General features: G+C 42.1%; 1 protein-coding gene and 1 pseudogene across 3 annotated transcripts in view; one reads left to right on the plus strand and one right to left on the minus strand.

Moving 5' to 3' along the window:
• The window catches only part of LOC117367671, a 154,901-nt pseudogene that overhangs the window by 49,557 nt on the left and 86,384 nt on the right, over positions 1-18,960 (minus strand).
• LOC117367632 (zinc finger protein 271-like) overlaps positions 1-18,960 on the plus strand; it is a 204,055-nt gene that overhangs the window by 32,379 nt on the left and 152,716 nt on the right. Inside the window, exons 8-9 of one of the 3 annotated variants that reach the window (XM_033960391.1) lie at positions 9,921-10,028; positions 16,812-18,538. The exons of the other annotated variants lie outside the window; for them this stretch is intronic. Coding sequence (XP_033816282.1) covers positions 9,921-10,028; positions 16,812-18,262 — 1,559 coding nt within the window. The 3' untranslated portion in view covers positions 18,263-18,538. Of the gene's footprint in view, positions 1-9,920; positions 10,029-16,811; positions 18,539-18,960 lie in introns of those variants that run through there. 3 annotated transcript variants of the gene reach the window in all.

Raw genomic sequence — 18,960 nt, forward strand, 5'->3', positions numbered from 1 at the left:
TTTAATTTCTATCTTTACTATTTAATTCCTAATTTAATATACTTACTGAATTCTTGTTAGAATATTAATATTCTCGTCTCTATCTCTATTTCTATCTTTTACATTATATTTGTTTGCTATTCCTTAATTATTCCTCAGGTACTTTAGCTAGATTGTGAGCCTTCGGGACAGTTAGGGAATTTCCAAGTACCTATCTTTAATAATTTTATTTTATTGTATCTTCAATGTATTCTGTATTGTAAACCACTTAGAAACTTCACGGTTATTAGCGGTATTTAAGAATTAAATTAAATTAAATTATTTCTATCTTTCCATATACCAAGCTTTTCCTTTGTTTTAACTTTGTGCATATCAGTTTGGGGTTTTTTTTTTTCCTTTTCTAAATCTGGGCTATTTTTTTCTTTCTGAGAACTTCAGTTTACAGAACCTTAATATTGTTATCCAGTTTGATTCTATAATAACCAATTTAAAATAACCTTTTACAGACAGTTCCACAATTCACCTATCTCATTTACCTCAAATAATTTCAAAATTAATCACTGCATACTTTTATTTTCCAGTTTTAATTATTAATAACGGCTGGACACGCCCATGGTGTCCACATATCTTCCACAAGGGATAGATTATAAGTTGTGTGTGTTGGGGGAGGAATGCTGGGAAATGGATGGGGCCACATAGTGTGTGAAATTGTCTTTTGTTTTATGTGACTCAGCCCCTTTGGATGTTCAGTAATTACCGTATTTTCACGCATATAACGCGCGCGTTATACGTGTGAGCGCGTTTTACAACTTTTTTTTTTTCCATTCCGATCCGGCATCCCCCCTGTGAACCGGCATCCTCCTCCCCCCCACTCGCGTCACCCCCCTCCCCCGCGATCCTACATCCCCCCCCAGCACCGCAAAACATCTCTTACCCGATTGGGCACCGGCACCGGCACCAATGCACAGGACGTGCCAGTGCCAGTGCCCGAAGATCCTCTCTCGTTGGGCTGGGCTGTGCGGTGCTAGGGAGATCCTCCTTCTTCCCTGTGCCGTGCTGGACTGGGCTTTGAGCATTTGCGCATGCTCAAAGCCTTCTGGTCTCACCCTCTCCGAGATTCTCAGAATCTTGGAGAGAGCGAGACCAGAAGGCTTTGAGCATGCGCAAATGCTCAAAGCCCAGTCCAGCCCGGCACAGGGAAGAAAGAGGATCTCCCTCGCACCGCACAGCCCAGCCCAGCCCAGCCCAACGAGGGAGGACCTTCGGGCACTGGCACTGGCACGTCCTGTGCATTGGTGCTGGTGCCCAATCGGGTAAGAGATGTTTTGCGGTGCTGGAGGGGTTGTAGGATTGCGGGGGAGGGGGGGTGACGCGAGTGTGGGGGAGGATGCCGGTTCGCAGGCCAGAAGAGTAAGTGGGAGTGAGAAGGAGGTTATAGCAGCATGCGCGGTATACGCATGTGCGTGCTATATAAAAAATTTTTTTACAGACATGCTTTGGACCCGCGCGCTATACGCGTATGCGTGTTATACACGTGAAAATACGGTACTGTGCTTTAATTCTAGATCTATGATGAATAAGTAGCATGTTTTTCATAATATGGCAAACGGTTTCTTTGTTTTATTTATTTCAAGCTTTTATTACCTGCCTAAAACCCAGGCAATTTACAATAACCACATTCACATTCAAATAAACAATGAATATACAGTGGTGCCTCGCATAAAGAACGCCTCGCACAGCGGACGCTGCACACAATGAACTTCATGTCATGATTCATACAACGAACTTCGTTTCACACAACGACGTCGCCCGAGCTTCCACGATCGCTGCCGATGTATTGCATCCTTCCGCGCAGGCACTGCGGGCAGTCGTTAGTCACTGCGCTTAACTTAAGCACGTATCGCGGCAATCGTTCTTCATTACGAATTAAATCACGCATGCACGCACGTATCACGGCAGTCGTCCTTTTAAGATAAACTCAATATTTTTTAGATATCATGGCTTCTAAAAAAAGCAGGAAGGTGATTTCTGTTGAAATGAAACGGGAAATAATTAGAAGGAGTGAATGTGGGGTAAAACAGTGTGACCTCGTCAAAGAGTTTGGCCTCAGCAAGACCACCATTTTCACCATTTTGACAAATTTATCTTTTTTTATGTCATCTTAGCATATTTTATGCTGCAGAACGAATTATTTTTTTTAACATGTATTGTTATGGGAAAACGCGTTTCACATAACGAACTTTTCGCATAACAAACTTGCTCCTGGAACCAATTAAGTTCGTTGTGTGAGGCACCACTGTACATTCCTCACAAAAATGCATAGCTATAGTAATAGCAGCTAACAACTCTTTCTTGTACATATACATTACATTACATTAGTGCTAAGCATAAGAATCTTAATTATACATTCTGGTGGAATTCGTTGTGCCATATTTTTAAGATGGAAAGAGTAATAGCAGTACAAAAAGGGACATATAATAACTTTACAAAGATATGGGGGCCATTGGAAAAATATTGTGACGAATAGACATTGTTCCTTTCTGTTCCTTTTCTTTTCTTTCTTAGTTTTATCTAGTGGATTTGGGATGTAATTAAATATGAGATGTTATAATATTGTTGTATAATATTGCATATTCTATTTTAATTGAGCATGGGATGAAGGGGAGGAGGGCAGGAATTTAACATTATTATAGTTAATATGTTAGATAATTACAGTGCTATATTGAAATTATTTTATGATACATTTGTATGCACTTAATTGTTTGATTTGAAAATGAATAAAGATTTAAAAAAACAAAACAACATTACATTAGTGACTTCTATTCCGCCTGCACCTTGCAGTTCTAGGCGGATTACAACAGAAGAAAACTGGACATTTCCAGGAAAAATTACACACTAGGGGCTGGTTACATAGTTGAGTCTTAGAGGAGAGGTTACAAGATAGGTTGCGAGCAGAGGAGAAATTACAATATGAGTAGAACTCAGGAGACAACTGGCCGGTTATAGAATTATAACAATTTCGGGGCTGGTTTCTTAGTTGAAACTTTGAGGAGAGAATGCAAGATGAGTATCAATTTGAGGGGGAGTTATTTTGAGGGCGGGGGAAGGACATGGGGAGAGTTAGGACAGCTGGATGTGTTTTTTGAATAGCCGGGTTTTGATTTCCTTTCGAAATGATTTGTAGTCACTTGTTGCTGTCAGCAAGTTAGTGATGGAGGGGTCTAGTTTCGCTGCCTGCGTCGCTAGTAGGTTGTCATACATCTTCATGCGTTGAGTACCTTTGAGTGGGGGTTGGGAAAATGGGGTCAGAGTTCTCCTTTGTCTTGTAAGGTTCTGGTTTAGGTGATTGTTTAGATAGGTGGGGGCTGTACCGTTTATTGCTTTGAATAATAGACAGTATAATTTGAATTGAAGGCGTGCTTGTATAGGTAGCCAATGGGAGTATAGGTAGGCATTGGTGATGTGGTCAAATTTTCCATACCAACTTTGTATCCCACAAATGTCAGCTAGGAATCATTTGGCTTACACAATATAACATATATAACAAAGGGCAACTCTCTCTGGACCATATGCTACCCCTTTAACAGAACGTCGGCACAAAAAATATATGTTCTTGATTAATCAACCGCCTTTTCCAACAGATGGATTAAGGCAGTGTACATAAAATATAACTCAAAAAGAAAGGAACTCCACAATAAATGATAGGACAGAACAAGCATGCACAGTAAACGTTCATCCGAGAAAGAACATCACAAGTCTGTCTCTTCCGTCAAGCCTCCTTCAGGGTCATAATCAGAAAAGGTGAACTAGCAGGAGAAGAATCAAGTACTTGTGGAATCCAATGGCAGCTTAAATGAGTGAGATTTTAATAGAGCCTTGAATTTCACAAATGTCGTTTCTGAGTGGATGCAAGGAGGAAGATTGTTCCATAATTTAAAAGCGATAAAGAAAAAGGTGGACTTTCTTGTTCATTTGTTATGTGCACGTTTTGGTCCAGGGAGAACTAAACAGAAACCAGAAGTTACATTGGATGGAAGAACTGAATTGGAGGAAGGTCCCGGAGCAGGCCTGTGACGTTGCCTCTTCATCAGTGAAGCTTCTAAGAGGCTGGTAGGCCCAGGGCAGGAGGTGCAAAGGGGCCAAGCTAGTAGGGGAATTGTGTTTTTTTGTTGTTTTTTTTGCCATTTGACCCACGATTGGGATGGAGGAAAGAGTTGCTTGGGCTGCTGGACTGGCTGGAGCTGAAGGGAAGGGATTCAGGTGCTGGATCTGGTCTGGGGATTGGGGGAAGGGAAAGAGGTGCTGGGGACCTATGTGGTGGAGGGACTGGAGTTGGAGGGAAGGGAGAGGTGCCAGACTCAACCCTGGGTGCTGAAGGGAGGGGATAGAGATGTTGGATCCATGGGAAGGGGGCTTGGAGGAAAGGAGAGAGATGCAAGCCCTGCAGGGAGGAGAGAAAAGGGAAGGGAAAAAGAAAAGCTGAACCAAGGGGATGAAAGAAGAGTGAGTGAAATATTGAACATAGCGGAGGGAGGGAGGAAAGAGAGAGAGAGGGAGATATATGCAATGATATACCCCCGCATCACAGCTTTAGAAGCCTCTCAAAAGGTCCCAGGGTCAACATGAGGAGTAAGGTTAAATGCACAATACTCCAGCCATTTCTCTCCTTGTCTCCCATAAGATAACTAGGAAACCTCCGTGTCCTTTCAGTCGGATCTGAGGCTATCTGCAGAGTGAGAGTGATCAGATAAGGCCGTATCACAGATTATTCACCTCATTTATCAAAGAAAAAGTAATCTACTTAGTAACCAATAATCCAATCTCACATACACTTGATGCGGGTTGGAAAAGAATGTAAACTCTGTCTCATTCTGATGTAAAAGCCTCCAGCTATCCAAGAGATTCAACTGGCTAATCAGAAAATTCACTCCCTTCAATTTGTGACCTTTTTTGCCTCTTCCGAGCTGATTTACAATTGATGGAGGGTTCAGCTGTAATGGAATACCTGCTATTCACTATATTGGCCTATCTGAGAGATCAAATAAGAGAAAAGAGAATGGTTATAAATGTTAGGTATGTATGCGTTACCAAAGAGAAATTTGTTTCCCTATAATTCTCCAAGGAGTATGATGTATCTTCTCTCTTTCTCCTGAATAATCTTATGAGTATTAAAATGGCCATTCCTCTCTGGCGGCTGCTATAGGATTAATAAGATATTTCTCCCACCCAGTCCCTTTTTAATTTTTCATTTTCCCCATAAAGAGATTCGTCTCTTGAGCAAATGCAATATCCACCCGCTCCTTTTTAAACAAATTTAACACCTGTTTCCTTCAGGCTCACGCATCTTTGAGTCACATGTTTAGGCCTGCCCCGCAATCCAACAGTTTTGGAGACATCTTGGCCTATATACCACATCGCTTTGGGGAAGGCGATGGCTTCCGCAACTGAGGGCGTTATTTGGATTTTATAATATAGCCTCGCCCAAACCCAGGGGAATGTCAGCATTTATCTCCAGAGCCCTTTTGATGGGGAAAAAAGCCATCCTCGCCAACTGGCTCTCCCGTGATCCCCCGTCATATGCACAATGGAGATCCCTAATGATAGTGCACGCAACACTGGTGTCAGGTGTGGGAGCACTTCTGGCAGGACCTCACACCACGTGCTCGCAGTAGACTTTTGAATCTTTAAGATTTTATTCCCACTCTCAGCTGTTGGACTGGCCATGGATTCTTGGGGAGGGGAGGGGAGGGGGGGATGGGAGGGGAACTGATTATATTGTTGAAAATGTTATTTCCTGAATGGTACTACTGTTTGTATTGGCTTCTTTCTGCTGGAATAATAAAAATCATTTAAACATAACACCTTTTTCCTCTTGATTGGGGAATGTTGCCAATCGTAATTTAACCATTCCCAGCTAGGAGAACAAAACCAAGAAAACATATAAGTCCCATATATAATAATAATAATATTAATAATTTTATTCTTCTATACCGCCATACCGAAAAAGTTCTAGGCGGTTCACAACAAGGTGAGCTAATACATGGGATACAGATAAAATACAAATTAGAATAATGGACTTAAAAACAGATAAAGACAGAAAGCATTTACAATATAATGCAGAAAATACCGGCATGGCAGGGAAAGAAGTACCGTATTTTCACGCATATAACGTGCGTGAAAGCCCTGAAAGCCTGATGCCCCACCCTGAAGGACCGCTCGCACCCCCACCCTAAGGGACCGCTTGCACCCCCACCCTGAAGGACCGCTCGCACCCCCCGACGTCCGATTCATCCCCCAGCCCCCCCTCCCCCGCACGGAGAAGCAGCCTACCGTTGGTTCCCGATACCAGTGAGCCCTGCTGCTTCCTTTGCCGGCGGTTCCGCCCCTTCTCTGAGCCCTGCGCTGCTTCCTCTGCCGCAGTCCCGCCCTTTCTCTGACATCAGAAATTCGGTTGGAAACTCGCTGCTCTATTTCTGCTAGGCGGCTCGAGTGAGTGTCAAACTTTTCATTGATCTCGTCAACCGCAGCCTGGAGTTTATTGAGCCAGTCATCCAACACTGCTGTTACCGATACTGATATCTCCTGGGCCCAGTTGCAAACTTTGCCGGGGGAAGTGGTAGAATTGGGAAGCATTTGAAACTATGCAGGCTGGCTCTGTCTCGTATAGATTTTTTAGCTTTCACTGGCATTCCGTACACTGCCATGCTTGAAAGCCGGCCACCAAATCCACAATGATGGTCTGGATAACATGCTTGGTAGTGGTCTCGTAAAACAGAGTTTAAATAGTAATTTTTGCTGATATAGGCAGGATTGTCTTGGAGCCCTCGATTCGCACATCTGGTTAGATGGCGTGTATCACGTGACCCCCGGGTTAAATACTATTAATACAAAAGAATTGTTTAGGCTAGTTTCTTCAATCTTTCATGTCACTCATTTCTCAAGCAACTCCTCCTATTTCAGAAGATTTGGCTCATTATTGTGAATCTAAAGTAAATAATTTGAGCGCTTCATGAGCAAATCTTGTAGATACAGATGTATCAGAAATAACATCTCTAAAGGATGCTTGTTTTTCTGATTTGTCCTGGACTTCTATTAAAAATGCAAATGGGGTTCACTTTAGGAAACTGTATGTTAACTATGCAAATTTTTATTATTCACTGGATATTCCTCCTCCTGTGTTAATGCGATCGGTTCCATTAAAATTTCAGACCGAACTTTATAACTGGTTAATCTATGATGTCGGACAATTACGTTCATGAGCTCATCCTAGAAAAAGTGCTACATATCTCATTGCTGAATATCACTACGGTCAACTTCGAAGTACTCTTCTTGGGAAACTGTACTGATTCCAGCGCTTAGTCCACCCTTCAAAACAATTTTGAAACTCTTTTTCTTGAATGCCCATCAGAGCTGTCGTCGTATTACCCTTGATGTCCTGAGTAGTGTAATGGGTACGCCTCATGTCAAAATGATTGACAGCTGTCAGAAATAAGGATCCACCCCTTGTCTGCTCCCCCTGTCCAGCAGCAGCCTGTCCAGTAGTACCCCTTCTCCTTTCCCCTGTCCAACATCTGGTAGCCCGGGCAACCTCGGAGCTTTTGCTAGGCCGGTCCACCTCTTGTGGGCGGGGCCTTAGGCTCATGGATCGGTTTGGGGGAGGTGGGGGTCGCCGGGGCAGGAGGGGTTGGGCTCCCTCCTGCCTGGATCAGTTTGGGGGGTGGGGAGCTGCGTTGGAGCAGGAGGGGTTGGGCTCCCTCCTGCCTGTCTCAGTTCGGGGAAGGGGGCTAAATTGGGGGCAGGAGGGGTTGGGCTCCCTCCTGCCTGTATTTTAGTGGGGTGGGGGACTGCGTCAGGGCAAGAGGGGTTGGGCTTCCTCCTGCCCAGATCGGTTCAGTAGGGGGGTATCCCCCCACCCGAACCGCAGCACTTCAGGGGGGGGGATCGCAGCAGGGGAGATGCCATGGTTCGGGGGGGGGATCTCCATCGCGGCAGGAAAGATGAGCCATCTCTCCTGCCGCGATCATTGCAATGGGGGGTGGGCAGGTTGCTGGAGCTGCTGAGCTGATTGCTGGCCCCTTTTCGGCACTTATACCTGTTTTGACTTGGTCTAAGTCAAAACGTATAAGTGCCAATTAGGCAACTTGTTAAACCTTTTGGTTATACCTGCTGTCGGCCCACCTCCCGCCCTTTCCCCTCCTCTAAAAACGCCTCTTTTCACTCTATGCGTTTAGAGGCAGGGGAAAGGCCTAAGCTGATTTTAGATACGTTTTTTTTGTTTTGATTATGAGCCCCATAGGTCTTAACTAGTTTCCTAAAAGAACAATAGGATACAGCTTGACAGATCATATCGCCTAACCAAGATTGCAATTTGCCTTCTTGAAAAGCTAAAGTTCTATCAAAACACTTCTTATAGCGACAGTTTTTTGGATTAGGAAAAGTAAATAAGTGAGAACGACGAGTAGGCTTAGCCGATCTGTACAACTCGAAATAGCTAAGAAGAAAAAAAAAAAAAAAAAAAAATTTAAATTGAATCAGGTTGGGCAGACTGGATGGACCATTCGGGTCTTTATCTGCCGTCATCTACTATGTTACTATGTTACTATGACAGTTTTTTGGATTAGGAAAAGTAAATAAGTGAGAACGACGAGTAGGCTTAGCCGATCTGTACAACTCGAAATAGCTAAGAAGAAAAAAAAAAAAAAAAAAAAAAAAAATTTAAATTGAATCAGGTTGGGCAGACTGGATGGACCATTCGGGTCTTTATCTGCCGTCATCTACTATGTTACTATGTTACTATGACAGTTTTTTGGATTAGGAAAAGTAAATAAGTGAGAACGACGAGTAGGCTTAGCCGATCTGTACAACTCGAAATGAGGAGAAAGGTAAGTTGGAGATAATCCAAATAGCAATTTGTAGCAAATACAAGCAAATTTAAAGAATACTCTTGCTTCAAATGGTAACCAATGTAATTGGCTAAGGGCTGAATGTTCTTGTTTTTTCAAACCGAAAATTAGACGAACAGCTGTATTTTGAATTAACCTTAATCTTCCAAGGACTGTTTTGTAAGATCCCAGGTAGATTGTTAAAATAATCAAGAATGGACAAGATTAGTGCCTGAACTAGCAATCTATTAGACCATATTTTGATATTTCTTCCTTTAGAATGCTGAAGCAGTCTTTAATTCTAAGGGCGCTAGGGGTTTTAGCGTGCGCCGGCCGCTACTGCCTCCTTTTTGCGCTAATCTTGTGCACGCGCTAAAAACCGGTAGCGTACCTTTGTCAAAGGAGCCCTAAGTATCTTGGATTACTGTAATATTGTTTATCTAGCGGGTTATGAGAAGAATCTCCACAGACTTTGAATCATATAAAATACAGCGGTTCGACTGATTTTTCACTTTGGAAAAAGTCGGATCATGTCGCACCCAAAATTATATTGGTTATCAATTAAGGCTAGTCGGATTTAAATTTGGATGCATATGCCACAAGGTTTTTAAATGGTTTAGCACCTGATTATCTTATTAATTCAGATTGCCCAAGACATAATTGCAACCTGTTTGTTTTCCAACAGTTAAGGGTCGTCTATATAAGAGTTATTTTCAACGAATTTTATCTTTCCAGGCAGCTTCTTGGGATAAAGAGATTGCAGGTTTGATAGTCAACGCTGTCTCTTACCAGCACTTTAGGAAACTACTGAAAATGTATCTATTTTAAAAACTTTTGTAATTTAGGTTATTCATTTCTATTGTCATTATTTTAATTTTCTTTTGTAAACCGCATAGAACTCTCAAGGTACTGCGGTATATGAATAAATTTTCAGAAATGCAGGATACCTGTATTTTTAGAGCTCCTAAAATTCTCATCCGTTTTAGGCAAGAGTTGTTTTTCTTGGAGCTTTTAAGCTTTCCTTTAAAACCTGAAGTTATTTTTCTATTCTACTTACAGGCAACCAGAGTTACACTGCTGAGCTCACAGTAGAGATCCTGAAAATGGAAGCGGATCCTGTCAGTATCCAGTTGAAAACCGAAGAGGAGGAAACTTATACCATGAACAGTGAGCCAAGAATTCCTTTAGAATAAAATCCTCTACATTTCCACTGGAGGCTGGCCAAATATCGGTTTAGATTTCAGTTTCTGCTTTGGCGCCATAGTCAGCCTAAAATATGTGTTTGGCCTTATTTCAAACTGAGACTTTACTGTGCAGCCCACACTTCCTTCCAAGAAAGCCATAGTGAGGAAAATAACCCAGAGCCGCCATAACCAAGCCCACCTGCATTGTGAATGCACTAATTAAAGCAAGACCAACAAATATAAAGTAAAAAGGGGCAGAAAAGAAATACAGTACTTTACTGGGTATACACCACTCCTATAGAAACGCCACAAAAAGCTTCAAATTCTAAGTAGCAGAGAGGAAAGACGCTACTTACTAAATGTCGCTGTAAAAGACGCCATCAATAGCGAACATTAATCAGATCATATAAAGCCTACTAGCAAAAATGAACTTAATAAGACAAACTCTATATAAAAAAGGCTAAAAAGTTGAAAGTAAATCACAAAATGCAATACCACCATATCACCACAAGAGGGCATAACATAATATAATAGAAAAAAATAAAAATAAAAAAATTTAAAAGCTGTACAAATAAAAGAGGATCATAAAAATTAAAATGAATAGATGTGTATGTATAATTTAAAAGATGTATAAACAAAAGAAGATGAGATTGAGTAGATGGATGAATAAACTAAAAAGGAGGATAGTTCATAAATATTCTCATTATAGTGAAAAATACCCCTAACCAGAATTTAAAAAAAATATATATATATAATATATAAATGTATATATATAATATATAATATACATTTATATATATATATATTTTTATATAATGACATTTAATAAAAAGCTTTTAAATAAAGGGTCTGAGATCCAATTCCATATTCAATTTTGTTAAAAGAGGAACAGCGTTATATTGTTGAATTCAATACAGTGATTCCATATGGCTTGAATATGGAATTGGATCTCAGACCCTTTATTTAAAGGCTTTTTATTAAATGTCATTATATATATTATATTTTTTTTTTTTTTTTTTAATTCTGGTTAGGGGTATTTTTCACTATAATGAGAATATTTATGAACTATCCTTTTTAATTTATTCATCCGTCTATTCATTCTCATCTTCTTTTGTTCACATACACAAGGTCTAATTTATGGTTAAAGATAAGATCTTTTATCAAATGGTATTATATATTGAGTGAATGTAGGATGTTAAGGAGACAAATTGAGAGAGGGTAGTGTTGTATTGGTTAGTGGGATTGAGACAAGACATCTTACCTTGGCAGAAGGAATGAATGAGATTTAGTTCCGCTGTTGATACGGGGGTCTTTCCCAGATGACAAGAATTTGGGCTGAAAGACACATGAGAAAGCAGAGAATAGTGAAAACCAGAGAGGCGCCCTGGTGAGGAGACAAAGGGGTGGACATGTTGATCAGGAAGAGGGCGTACAAAGGAGTGCACCAAGAAGCACGATCTGCTCCTTGGGCGCGCTTCTTAGACGTGAGCCGCAAGTAGATTTGAATTTAAGAAGTTGTACTGGGATACTTTTGGATGGGTGGGACTTACCAAATGCAGGCTATCAATGGGGGAAACTGACCTGGAAGACAGCAAATGCAACAGGAGTCGGGGTGAGACAGCATTTCAGGCAGGCAGTTATACAGATCTGCCCTGGCTGATATTCTATATTCTAAATTCCATAGCACGCAACTCCAGCGGCGTGGCCACAGGAGGGGTATAGGCAGATCAGGGGCATCCCTGGAAGTTAGGTGTGATCTTATAGAATACTATCATTTGCCAAAATTAGGCACCGGCATTCAAGTTTCAGCAGGTGTAAATGTTGGCACCCAACATCAGTTGCGGGAATCCTCTCTAAGCGCTATTCTATTGAAGACAGTCTGCGAGAAGTGCCCTGGCGGTTCCTCTTTCTATGCATCCACTATTTTGTCACATTGTTTTGCAGCTTGAGATCCCCAGACACTATCACGCCAAGGTCCCTCTCCCTGTCCGTGCATATCAGCTCCTTTGGATTTTTTTACTCCCAAGTTGCATCACTCTGCACTTCTTTGCATTAAATTTTAACTGCCAGACATTAGACCATTCTTCCAACATTTGCAGATCTCTTGTCATGTTTTCTCTTCCCTCCGGCGTGTCTACTCACGAAAATCTTCATGTCATCTGCACAAGACGCACTTTACCTTCTCGAAATATCACTCATAAATATACTGAACAGAACGGATCCCAATACTGATCCGTCAGGCACACCACTACTAACCGTCCTTTCCTCTGAGAAAATCCCATTCACCACCACGCTCTGTTGTGTGTCAGTCAAGCAGTTTCTAATCCAGGCCACCACTTTGGTTCCTAACTTCAACCCACTAAGTTTATTGATGAGTTTCCTATGAGGACCTGCGTCGAAGGCTTTGCTGAACTCCAGGTAGACTACATCTAGCAAACGTCCGATCCAATTCTCCAGTCACCCAGTCAAAGAAATTAATCAGATTTGTTTTGGCACGGTTTCCCCTTGGTGAAACCATGTTGTCTCAGATCTTGGATTTCACCATTCTTTCCTTCAGCAGAGCTTGCATTATCTTTGCAACCACCAAAGTGAGGCCTACCAGTCTGTAGTTTCCGACTTCGCTATTACCACTTTTGTGAAGAGGGACCACATTCGCTCTTTTCCAGTCCAGCAGAACCTCTCCCATCGCCAAGGATTTATTAAACAAATCCAAGTTCTCTCGGCACCCTAGAATGGATCTCATCCGGTCCCATGGCTTTGTCCAATTTTAGTTTTCCCATTTGTTCATAAAAATGTTGGGCATCATTAAGAAAGGTATCACAACCAGGACGAAGGAAGTCATCCTGCCACAGTATCGTGCAATGGTGTGCCCGCACCTGGAGTACTGTGTCCAGTACTGGTCGCCGTACCTCAAGAAAGACATGGCGGTACTTGAGAGAGTCCAGAGAAGAGCAACTAAGCTAATAAAGGGTATGGGGGACCTCTCATATACTGACAGACTGAAAAAGCTGGGGCTTTTCTCCCTGGAAAAGCGACGACTCAGGGGAGACATGATAGAAACCTTCAAGATCATGAAGGGCATAGAAAAAGTGGACAGGGACAGATTTTTCAAATTATGGGGAACCACAAGTACAAGGGGGCACTCAGAGAAATTGAGAGGGGAAAGGTTTAGAGCAAACGCCAGGAAGTTCTTTTTCACTCAGAGGGTGGTGGATACATGGAACGCGCTACCGGAGGATGTGATAAGCAGAAGCACGCTACAGGGCTTCAAAGAAGGTCTGGACAGGTACCTGGAGGACAAAGGGATTGAGGGGTACAGATAGGAGTAGAGGTAAGGTTATAGGGACAGGATTAGAGGTAAATTATAAAATTAGTCAGAGACCACTGTTCAGGCAGTGGGCCTGATGGGCCGCCGCGGGAGCGGACCGCTGGGCAGGATGGACCTCTGGTCTGCCCCAGCGGAGGCAACTTCTTATGTTCCGTGAACGGAGCGAGATCTACTCCATTCCCTGGAGTAGATAATGTGTGTGGTAATGCAGCTGTACTAACTGAATCGGTCCAGCGAATGGCCACACGGATGGTCACGGGGCTCAGGGATCTCCCGTATGAGGAACGGCTGAATAAATTGCAGCTCTACTCCCTAGAGGAACGCAGGGAGAGGGGGGACATGATCGAGACATTCAAGTACCTCACGCGCCGTATCGAGGTGGGAGAGGATATCTTCTTCTTCAAGGAACCCATGTCAACACGAGGGCATCCATGGAAAATCAGGGGAGGGACATTGCATGGCGACACCAGGAAATACTTCTTCACCGAGAGGGTGGTGGATCGATGGAATGGTCTTCCGATGCAGGTGATTGAGGCCAGCAGTGTGCCTGATTTTAAAGCTAAATGGGATCGAAAGGTGGGATCTCTTCGCAAAGGGAGGTAGGGGAGGGTCATTGGTGTGGGCAGACTTGATGGGCCTTGGCCCTTATCTGCCGTCACTTTCTATGTTTCTAATGTAGAAATGCCCACTCTCTACCCCCAAAGACACCCCCCCTCAAAGAAATAAAAATTATTTTTTAGCTTGCACCAATCTGGCAGTTACCACGTCCTGAGCACATCCCGCAGTTTGCCATTTTAAGCTGATGTAACTGTGCAGTTGCACTTATCACAGCTGTGTTAATAAGCATTTTTTGGAGAATAGAGGCTGTAAATTATTATTTTTTTTATTAATAAATGTTTATTGAAAATATTTGAAATATACAAACCAGAGTGTGAATATCAGGGACTGCTCAAGAAAAAAACAAACATACAAAGGATCCCAGCAATAGATCCACAGAGCACAGAGAAAACCCAGCAATACAATCAAGCCTCTGATACCCACCAATAACCAGAACTCCACAAACATAAGAACATAAGAAGCGCCATCTCCGGATCAGACCTTCGGTCCATCAAGTCCAGCGATCCGCACACGCGGAGGCCCTGCTAGGTATACACCTGGCTTATTTTATAGCCAACCATACTTTATATGCCTCTCTCAAGGAGATATGCATCTAGTTTGCTTTTGAAGCCTAGGACTGTCGATTCCGCAATAATCTCCCCTGGGAGAGTATTCCAGATGTCAACCACTCTCTGTGTGAAGCAGAACTTCCTGACATTAGTCCTGAACTTGTCCCCCCCTTAGCTTCATTCCATGTCCTCTAGTCCGTGTCAAATTGGACAATGTAAATAATCTTCTCTGCTCTATTTTGTCGATTCCTTTCAGTATTTTGAAGGTCTCGATCATATCCCCACGCAGTCTCCTCTTCTCAAGGGAGAACAATCCCAGTGTTTTAAGTCGATCCTCATATTCCAGTTTCTCCATACCCTTCACTAGTTTAGTCGCTCGTCTCTGCACCCTCTCCAGCAGTTTTATATCCTTCTTTAGGTAGGGAGACCAATGTTGGACACAGTATTCCAAGTGGGGTCTGACCATTGCCCTCCCCCCACCCCCAAGCTCCACATCCAGCAAAGAGGGACCACCTGTTGTTTCTGCAGGAGAGCTCCCCCCCGTCCACAACCCCTCCCCCCACCCACAGAAGAATCTACTTTGTCAAGTAGCAATGTCCAAGTCCGGGTATAAGTATAATAATGACCATGGCGCTTTGCAATAGAAAGTTCCATATTACTGATAAACCTAAGCTTTAAAGTCCAGTCCAGTTTAGTGGGTGCCGTGACCTGCTTCCAATGAGCGGCGATCAAGCATTTAGCTGCCGCCAGACCCCGGCGCCGAATCTTAGTTTGCCAAGAACGTAAACATACGTTATAAAGGCCTAGGCCTAGCAAACAACCCTGCGGAGAAAAAGGCAAAATAGGCTGTAAATTATTTTGCCTTTATTATTAAACGAAAAGCTACATTTCAGTTAGAGCTTAGATCTGTATTTTTTTCCCCAGTCAAGTTCTTGGATCCCCTGAAATCTTTTCCTGACCCCAGGTTAAGAATTCTTGGTGTAGATAAATCTATTTTGATGGTGAGTCTGAAGCTTTCTATTGAAAGAGGTGTAAAGGCTTCATATTTTTTATTATCTTATTCCATTTTAATGTGTCATTTTGTGTCTTATTTTCTGTCATGGTTTTATTTGTTTTATTGTGTTTGCATTTTTATATTAGTTTATTTTGTATCATTCTTTGATTGACATTTCTTTAAATGAAATGAAATGCATGCTTCTCTGTTTGTGGGGCCTGGGAACAGAGGAACACGTGTTGATTGAATCTTCATGCTTGGCTGTTCGGATAATAGCACTGGGATTGTGCCTTGGACTGACTACAGATCCCCAGAGCTCTTTCTGTAGCATTCAAAGCTCACTGACCCATCCAGGAGATGGATTTCTGACTTCCCTCCTGCAAGCTGATCTCTGTCTTTCCTTCATAATGAACTCCCCCCCCCTCCCTAGGACTCAGAAATGAACCAAAATTCATTGTAACAGAGGTCACCTTAGGGGTCCATGGGAGCTACCTTTGGCTCTCATAAATAAGAAAATATGGGCCCCCTTCTATCAAAAAAATCCAAATCAACAAGACAAGGATGTCCAAAAAATCAATAACCAAAAAAACACCCTCAAAAACTCAGGTCTACATATCCAATAATATCCAAAAAGGAGAAAAGACCTCAGTGTCCAATAGGGGCTTTAAAAAGCTACCCACATAGACAAGCTGATTTCAAACATAATTTGAGACCAGCAGACACATCCTTGGTCAAAAACTCCCAAGTACGAGTGATATAGTATATAAATCTCTTTCAAAAAACACTCTCTTTCAAATTCAATTTTTTCAATAAAAGTCACTCTCACTTTCAAATATACTTTTTTTTAGTTTTTTCAATTTTTCTCAATGAAAGTCACTTATCTGAACGTTGCTGTTTGAATGTAGTCCTGGGGTTAGAAAGCAGGAAAAACTCCTCCGTGGAGAATAAGCTGAAAATCATTCAAGCATGATCATAATACACTTCCACACCATCCAACAGGGCTCCCTGTTTCGCTAACACGCTTCTTCAGGGGTTTGCAAACTCCACGGCTACTTCGCGCCCAGGCCAGCCATGGTAGAGCATTTTAGCATGGGTGGTGAGGTAAATTCGCCAATGCTCGTAGGAATTGAATGAGCATTTACCTCACCAGTACACAGCTTGATAAAAGGTGCCCATGGAGACTTAGCAAAGCAGATGTTTTTAAAGATTCCTTTGGGAATATTTGCCTATATCAATAGCTGTATAATTTATTTAAATACTCTCATTTTTATCCAACAGATGATGGATTTGGGAACAACAGTAAGAAAATGAGAGAATGCGAAGGGCAGCAGATGGAAGAATGGAAACATGAAGACCCTTCCAGAGACAGGACAGATCCTTTAGCTGATAGTGTGGGAGGTATGAGTAAAATTACACTAACCACCATGAAAGAAAAACTTCATAATGGAGCCAGACCCAATGCATGTACTAAACAAGAGAAAAATTCAAACTATTTCTCAAATCTTTCACAAAATCAGAGCCGTAATGGAGAAAGACTGTTTCAGAGCATTACAAATGAGGTAAGATTCTCTGAGAATTCAAACTTGACAGGAGAAAATAAATTTTCCAGGCACAAATCATTCCAGTGTACTAAATGTGAACAATGTTTTACATATAAAGCACAGTTTATAATTCATCAGAAAGTTCACAAAGGGCAAAACCCAACAAAACTTTCTGTACATGACAAAGGCTTCAGTCAGCCATTTCAACTGGACAGATATGAAGAAATGAACATTAAAAAGAAACAAGTGCATAAAATGAACCTCCAGGGAGCAAAGCTATTTAAATGTGCACTTTGTGACAAAAGCTTCACTCAGAAATATAGCCTTCAAATTCATGAAGGAATCCATACAGGTGAAAAACCATATCAATGTTCTCAATGTGATAAAAGCTTCAATCGCACAAGTAGCCTCAGAATACATGAAAGAATGCACACTGGAGAAAAACCGTATGAATGTTCTCATTGTGATAAGAAGTTCAGTACCACAGGAAACCTCAGATTTCATGAAAGAATCCACACTGGGGAAAAACCATATATATGTACTGAATGTGATAAAAGGTTCAGTCATATAAGTACACTCAAAAATCATAAAAGAATCCATACTGGAGAAAAACCATACAAATGTTCTGAATGTGATAAAAGCTTTAATCAAAGAAGCCACCTTAGACGTCATAGAAGGATTCACACGGGAGAAAAACCATATAAATGTCCTGAATGTGATATAACCTTCAATCGTACAAGTAACCTTAGAACTCACAAAAGAATCCACACTGGAGAAAAACCTTATCAATGTTCTCAATGTGATAAAAGATTCAATAATAAATGTAGCCTCATAAATCATGAAAGAATCCACACTGGAGAAAAACCATATATATGTACTGAATGTAATAAATGCTTCAATCATAAGAGTAGCCTTAGAAGTCATAAAAGAATCCACAGTGGAGAAAAACCATATAAATGTTTTGAATGTGATAAAAGCTTCAATCATAAAAGTAGCCTCAGAATTCATGCAAGAATACACAGTGGAGAAAAACCATATACTTGTTCTGAATGTGATAAAAGCTTCAAGCAAAAAAGTCACCTTAGGCGTCATAAAATAATCCACAGTGGATTTCACTCTCCAGTGTGTGGGGACTTGCTCCCCACTTTAGTGACATCAGACATTGTCCTAGTTAAAGATAGCACCTAGTGGCATGCTACCTTTGTTTGCATTGTCTAAGGCAAAAGCCAAAGGTGTGCTACTTTGTGCAGTGACGGAGCAGAGACTAGTTTTATCTAGTAGGATTTATATTATCTGTAGCTTTTAACATTGTGAATAGTTAGATGGATATATTTTTTAAAATGCACTGGTTGAAAGTATTGATCTAGTGTGTTTTAGGTCTGTGTGGGCTAGTTTCTGAGACTAGTTGTTGTATCATTATAAAGGAAACCAAAGTTTACTAATGCTAGATATTTAGGCCACCTAGGATCCTGTGGGTTGGGCAGGGGAGGGGAGGGCCTACCTCATATGGAAGGAGGGGGGCCTGCTGGCTGGACAGTGCGAGGATCTGTCCGGCCAACTTGCAGGTAAGCCCGAGGGGGGTTCCGGGGTGGGGGGTTTCATTGTGGGGTTCCGGGAAGCGGGGTTGGGGCATTTTGATGGGAGGGTCAAGGGGTCTGGCACCTTTCTGCCGGCGATTGTGGGTTCTGTGGACAGGAGGGTGTGAGCACCCTCCTGCCGCAATCATCGGGGGGAGAGGGGAGACTGGCGGCCGTAGCCGTGGCTGCTATACTAATTGTGGCAGGGAGATCCCTTGCCGCAATTAAGTATAGCGGCCGCGTCTACTTACCATGTAGGCCAGCAATTTGCTGGCCTACATGGTAAGTGTCTACTAGGGAGATGCATAG

Source organism: Geotrypetes seraphini, chromosome 10, assembly GCF_902459505.1.
Source record: "Geotrypetes seraphini chromosome 10, aGeoSer1.1, whole genome shotgun sequence".
In the NCBI taxonomy this organism is placed as follows: domain Eukaryota; kingdom Metazoa; phylum Chordata; class Amphibia; order Gymnophiona; family Dermophiidae; genus Geotrypetes; species Geotrypetes seraphini.